At 46.8% G+C, this 6,880-nt stretch overlaps 1 protein-coding gene across 1 annotated transcript; it reads right to left on the bottom strand.

Moving 5' to 3' along the window:
* Window positions 1-3,389: 3,389 nt before the first annotated feature.
* LOC144107754 (uncharacterized) lies at window positions 3,390-4,852 on the bottom strand. The gene has a single exon (XM_077640917.1). It carries the CDS (start codon window positions 4,693-4,695, stop codon window positions 3,466-3,468), a length of 1,230 nt encoding a protein of 409 aa, XP_077497043.1. The 5' UTR covers window positions 4,696-4,852; the 3' UTR covers window positions 3,390-3,465.
* Window positions 4,853-6,880: the final 2,028 nt, after the last annotated feature.

Genomic DNA, 6,880 nt, shown 5'->3' with positions numbered 1-6,880 from the left:
TTGGGAGCTCAGAGTTGGTTCTGTTGCTGTTGATATGGGAATCCTCCGTGATTCTGGGCTTGTCGGAGTGGCAACCGGTGACGTATCGCCCAAAACAGCGGGTGTCGGGTGGTTTGGTGCTGAGTATGGATTCCTGGTGGTAGTGTCTGGTGCCGGAACTCTTGATGGTTCGGTGGCGCTTGCAGACATGGTGCAGTGCGGTGATCTTTGTGATGGCGTGGGTAGATGTGCTTGGTAAGTGGTCGTATTTTCGCTCGTGCGTCCGGCATCACTTGAAATCACTTCTGACGGCGGTTCTGCAACCCAGCTGTCCGTTTATTTTTAATTATCTTTTCAGCTTCCGCAATGGTCGGGAAATCCGCTGTTGTGGGTGCCCCGGCTTCATTGGTTTTGCTTGTGACCTTAAAATAGCTGGCAGCTATATATATTCAAGTATAGGAAGTATTCAAAGAACTGCATAGCTACCATAGTAGTCTATAAAGTCAGCAATAAAAATCCAATAAGGACGGGCGTCAGGCAAGGAGACACGATTTATTCAATGCTGTTCACCGCCTGTTTACAGGAGGTATTCCGATGCCTTAATTGGGAACAGTTGGGCATAAGAGTTATTGAAGAGTACCTAAATAATCTGCGATTCACTAATCAGATTACTTTGGTGAGTAATCGTGGAGATGAACTGCAAATCTTGATCAATGAGTTAGACAGACTGAGAAGAACGGTGTGTCTCAAAATTAACATGCAGAAAATTGAAGTAATGTTCAACAGTCTAGCAAGGGAACAGAAGCTTAGAATTGGCAGCGAGGTGCTGGAAGTGGTAAAGGAATATGTCTACTTAGGGCGGGTAGTGACTACTGATCCGGATCATGAGAGAGAAACATCTAGAAGGATAAGAATGGAATAGAGAGGATGCGGCAGGTTCTCTCAGATCATGAATAGCAGGTTACCAATATTCCTCAAGGGAAAAGTGTGCAACAGCTGCATCATACCAGTACTGCCCTCCGGGGAAGAAACGTGGAGGTTAACGTAAAGGGTTCAGCTAAAGTTAAGGACAACAGAGCCAGCCATGTAAAGAAAAATAATAAGTCAAACGTTAGGAGACCAGAAGCGGGCAGAGTGGGTGAGGGAACAAACGAGCGTTAATGAAATCCTAGTCGAAATCAAAGGGGAAGAAATCGGCCTGGGCAGGGCATGTAATGCGCAGGCAAGATAACTGCTGGTCCTTATGGGTAACGGAGTGTATTCCCAGAGGAGGCAAACTTAGCAAAGGGCGGCAGAATATTAGGTGGGCGGATGAGATTAGGAAGTTTGCAGGCATAGGGTTGGCGCAGCTGGCAAAGGGCACAGTTAATTGGAGAAACATGGGAGAGGCCTTTGCCCTGCAGTGGATGTAGTCAGGCTCATGATGATGATGATGAATATACGACATGTCGAGTCAGCAAAAAAAAAATGAGTCACTGCGGCCCCTGCGTTGTAGGAAAGCGTAAGCATTGAGGCCTGTGTGGCCTAATGACAAAGAGTCGCGCATGCGCACCAGTTGTCTCGATGGGAACCGCCCTGACGCGCTGATTCACCGAGGTGCCGCGGAGGGCGCATTCCTCTGCCATACAGTGACGTCACACTAACGTTATATTATGTCGCCACGGTAACCGCGTTTTCAATACGTCACTACATTTGCAGCTTTCATTCCAACTGCCTCAGATTTTAATTGATTAACCTAATTGACCTAATTACATATATTCTCTGTTAATCTATAGATAACCTACCAAATAATAAGTAATTAACGATTTGCGTGTTATCAATAAATTAGTCGGTCATTGATCGCCTAATTAATCATAGACCACCCAATTATTACCGTTTTATTAATTACCCGTTATTTTGATTACCCACACATTACCGAATTGATTGGCTATCGATTTCTTCTGATTACAACCCTTTCAGCTCAGTATTTTTTTTAGCATTCAAATTTGGCACCGCGTTTTGGCTCCGCCCACTTCCGGTGTTTTCAAATTCTGCGCTACTTTTGCTCCGGTCCCGAGCACTTTTTGGACATTTTTGGCTCTAACTAGTTACCCCACATACACCTCAAGATTTTCTTTGGGAGATTTTTTGATGCTGTATCTATTGCAACCATTCTTTTTTTTTATAACTCAATTCGTTCCAACGTTATCGTGATGACATGAAACTGCGAACATAGCCATACAAGGCTTACGCATTACAAACTCCGCAAATTTTGTCGGCAAGATCCTGTCGTCATATATAGATCGATGTGAAAAAGTTTGTTTAGGTAGTGAGTGAGTACATCTTCAAATGGGAAAAAAAATTGTTTGACAAGTTGGGATTAGCAAATCAAACTGATTTATATAATTCATTGCAGCGTGTGAAGCCGGTTTTGTGTGATTTACTCGATGAAAAACAATTTAAATGAGATAGAAGCCTTACTTGGTGTAAAAACGAATAAAATAAAAATGAACAGTAAATTATAAATGAATGAAAGTAAGTAAATAAAAATAAAAATATAAATTGAAGAAAAATAAAATTATAAAATCATAAAAAATGAGCATTTGAGGGAGAGATAGGAAAGGGTCAGGTTTCGCATTTCCTGTGTTAAGCAGACGTAAGTGCAATACTGTAACTTTCTCTCTCGCTCACTTTGTGTAGTTTAGTGGGAACTGTAATACAATGAGAAGTATAATAAATTGGCGAGTGGAAGTAGAATTCTATCGCATTTCTTCTGCATAAATTGAATGGATCGCCTCCTATGTTCTTAGATACTCCTTTGAGTCTGTTGTGAGGTGTGTAGCACACCGTTCTTAATATGTAGGTCACTTCTATCACTTCTAAGGTTTCAAAAAAAATTTGCCCTCGGCTTTGTGGCATTTCGATTATTTCGACGAGTTTCGTGCACTGGGTGGGTTGCTATGCCTACAAGCTTTTCCAAAGCATATCAATTTTGGCACGATATAAGCCAAATTTGTTTGGCCACAGCGGTTAGGGTAACTGCGTTTCCATGCTCTAAAAACTGATCGACATTACTTACAGTAGGCTACACGCCTCTCCATACATACGGAGACCAACAGTAAATAGTTAAAAAACAATTATTCATATTTTTTTACAAGCCTGCTAGTTTGCACGTCTTCTGCGTAATGTGATGCTCTGCTACACTGACAACGCAATGGCGTTAAAAGCGGTCTTCTAATTAAAAGAAACGAACCTATTTCAAAAAAATTGTAGTAGGTGAAATACGCGGTAATACATACATTACATGTATAGTGTGGCTCCACGCTCAAACATCGTCACCAGAGGGTGTACAGGAGTCAATGAAGCTATCAGTGTTGTTTTCACTTTATTTTTTCTTCGCGGTTTACGGAGCGCGGCACAAAGCGGGGGAGCGGAGGCCAGGTTCTGCTGGCTGTTGTCACCACTGGTGGTGTTTCCATGACCCTCTGCGGCTGCGTCGTCCGAGGTCTACAGGCGAACATCTGCGGGTTCTTCACCTGTCTCTTTGCGGCTCTCTCCAGGTGACGTTACTTCGGCGAGGGTTGGTGGGCTCTCCATCAGGTCCACCTGCGGTGCTGGGGACAGCCGGATGATGTGGGGCGCTGGACGCTGAGATGAAGTAGCACCCTTTTGGACGGAGCAGGAACCACTTGAGTTTCCTGCGCTATGGCCCTGGTGGGTGCGCACGTGGCTGGTCAAGTGTCCACTCTGGACAAAAGTCTTGCCGCAGATGTAGCAGCCGAAGGGGCGTTCACCCGAGTGCACACGAATGTGGTTGTTGAGATGACCGGTCTGCGCGAATCGCTTGAAGCACATTGGGCAAAAGTGTGGCTTTCCGCCAGTGTGCAGCCGCATGTGGTTGTTCAAGTGGCCACTCTGGGTGAACGACTTTGAACAGACTTCGCACTCGAAAGGGCGCTCTCCTGAATGCACGCGCATGTGGTTGGAAAGATGCCCACTTTGCGTAAAACGCTTGGAGCACACGTTGCATTCGTATGGGCGCTCTCCCGAATGCAGCCTCTCGTGGTTGGAGAGGTGTCCACTCTGTGTGAAGCTTTTGTTGCAGTGCTTGCACTCGTACGGCCGCTGATTCGTATGCATGCGTGTGTGGCTTATCAGGTGGCCGCTTTGAGTGAACTTCTTGTTGCACACCTGGCACTCGTACGGCTTTTCGCCGGTGTGGAGGCGAACATGGTTGTTCAAGTGGCCCACCTGCTTGAACTTCTTGGAACAGATGTAGCAGGAGTGAGCCATCTTCTCAACAGAGCTCTGATTTGAAGATCCGCGACGCGAGCCAGGTAGCGACGGAAGTGGTGGCGGTGCAACCTGGCGGGGCGGGTCAGGCATTGTAACGTCCTCGGCCTTCGCTGCAGGGACCGCACTTCGCAAGGGCGCATGCAATACCATGTGGTTTCGCAGCTGAACGTGCATTCTGAAGTGTCGGCCGCAGGCAACGCAATGGGCCGGCGGGTTCGACTCCGCGTGAGCAATCTGGGAGGAGTTCGGCGCTGATTCAACGACGGAGTCCACGGCTGCAGACTCGGGCCGAGCGCCTGCCTCGGGAGTGTCGGAGGACAGGCTGGAGGGTGTTGGCTCGGTCCCCACCACACACTCGTACAGCACAGGCATCGAGCAGAAGTCCAAGGGCGTCGGTGAAGGGCTTACCAGGTCTTTTTGGCCACGTCTATTTGCCGCCATGGCCGTCTCACGAGGAAGGTTCTCAAATCTATCGGCTCCCTGTAAGGCTCACATAGGGGCTGCCGTGGTTGGCCTGCCAGGCGAAGAATGTTAAGCCTTGAGATCCAGGACTACAACCATTGGCTTTCCTTCAGCTGCCTCGTTCGAAATGCGCTCGTGGCCGCCTACCTCTGCTTCCTCGCTGTCGTGACTTCATCGATAATCTAGCGGACAAAAACGAAGTGCGTAGTGCGACGGCAATTATTCCTCACCGCTTGTAACAAGTCTAGATTAATTTTTCTCCTGTTTGAATGTGCACCAAACTATGGCCAATCTCCTACAGTGGGTATCTGCCATCGCTTCATTGGCTACAACAAACACAGCGGAGATGTTCTTTTCCTAGAGAATCCGACAACAACGAAGAAGCGGACGCTTAACATTCATTCTGGTGGTTTCTTTGTTGACATCACTCATATTTCGTTCAAAATTATGTCCTCTTTGAAAACTAAATAAAAACATTTTCAACCTCCTATCAATGTTATGAAATTCCTCGTTGCTATATCTCCCATTATCATTACACAATTTTGCAAGTAGGACATCCGTATCTTCTTTTAAGGCTGAACGACAAACCTTTATGAACACCTATTAGTGTGACAATTCAAAAGAGAACAAAAAAGACGTTATTTTTGGCATAATTTAACCACGTAGGAGGTGCGAAAGCACTTGAGGCAACGCCGCCGCGAAGGTACCCGCATACAATCTCTTATCGTCACCCGCTATACACAGCCGCGTGGGGGTTGGAGATGTGCGCAAGCGTGCCGGTTCCGCAAGTTGATGGAGCAGCTGAGCAAGGCCTCCGCTGCTGGCCCTCCGTCAAAGGTCAAGACTGAGGCGTCACAGAGTACTCGGGTTTTTCATCTTTGCTAGTTAAGTAGTGCTTTTGTGCGAAAAACAAACCGCAACCACAGCAACGGCCAAGCTAGATGCACGGTGTCCGACGGCACTCGTAAGCACGCCTTTCGCTGCGAAACACGATCCAAGTGAAACTGAGAGAGAAAAATAGAGAAAACGCTTGGATAATAAATTCGGCACTTATTGTTCCACTCCTCGCGAACACATTACTTAAGCGTCGGACGGCGAGTGGCCCGGCAGTGAGCAAATATGTGGCTTCCAGTTCGGCCTGCTGCCGGGTGTGTTTGGGGTGTATCCTTTGAAGCGGATTCATGTGTAATAGTAACCCAGGGACAATCCCACAACTGATGTTTCTTGATGCGGCATTTCGCATAGGACATGCAATTCGATGGTCGAGGTTAAATCAACTATTTAAATCTTCTCGGCGAAATATTGTCACCTCTCGGTCGCCCCGGTTAAGTGTGGTTAGGGGCTCTTCACAAGTGTCACGTTTTCTTCGTTGTAGGTGTTATTAGGAGTAGCAGGCCAGGCGGCGGTTCCCGTTGCGTCAGGTGCGCGTTCTATCTGATTGGCTGCATTTTAAGCCTAAACCCCGGAGCTCCATGCGATAATTCAGGAATGACAACGGTGGAGGAAACTTCTACATTAGAGTTGGGTAAACATGCAAGGAAAGGGAAGAAAGCGATGCCTGCCCTGATGCGTACATCTGAAAAGTGTAGTTATACTCGTTTGACATTCGCTTCTGCCTGAACTCTCAATCTAAGGGTGCGTTAGTGCAGTTTCCAGGGAATTTAGAGTTGGGTGCAATTACGGCGGTTACCACTACCACTGGAACCGCAGCTGGCGTAAATGTAAGTATAGGCAAAAACCAGTGTTGGCGGTAAAGCGTTACAAGTAACAGCAATACCGGTAACACGTTACTTTCTTCGGTAACTTGGTAACGTACTTCGTACCATTACGGAACTCTAACGGGTCACGTATTTCCGTTAACATTTTTCGGCCACGTGAGATCTCATGTTACTTATTACTTTTTATTCCAATTGTCACCTCCATCCGTCCCCTTTTTTAGAGAGAAAAAAAGTGCAGAGCACCTAAATTGATGTTGAAAATAAACAAAACGCACTGGTGCTCTAAAGGACCCTTGTTGCGGCTCGTATGCATGCCAGAAAACACCTGCCCTTGATACGCACCTAACTAAAAAAAAAAGAATACCCACAAAGCACGGAACTCTTGCACAAACACGCATTCGCACACTTTCCTTCACCTACCTCCACTTCGCAAACCACACACACAC

This window comes from Amblyomma americanum, chromosome 1 (assembly GCF_052857255.1).
Source record: "Amblyomma americanum isolate KBUSLIRL-KWMA chromosome 1, ASM5285725v1, whole genome shotgun sequence".
Lineage (NCBI taxonomy): Eukaryota > Metazoa > Arthropoda > Arachnida > Ixodida > Ixodidae > Amblyomma > Amblyomma americanum.
The sequence above is the reverse complement of the archived record's forward strand: the minus strand, read 5'-3'. Positions and strand labels throughout refer to the sequence as shown.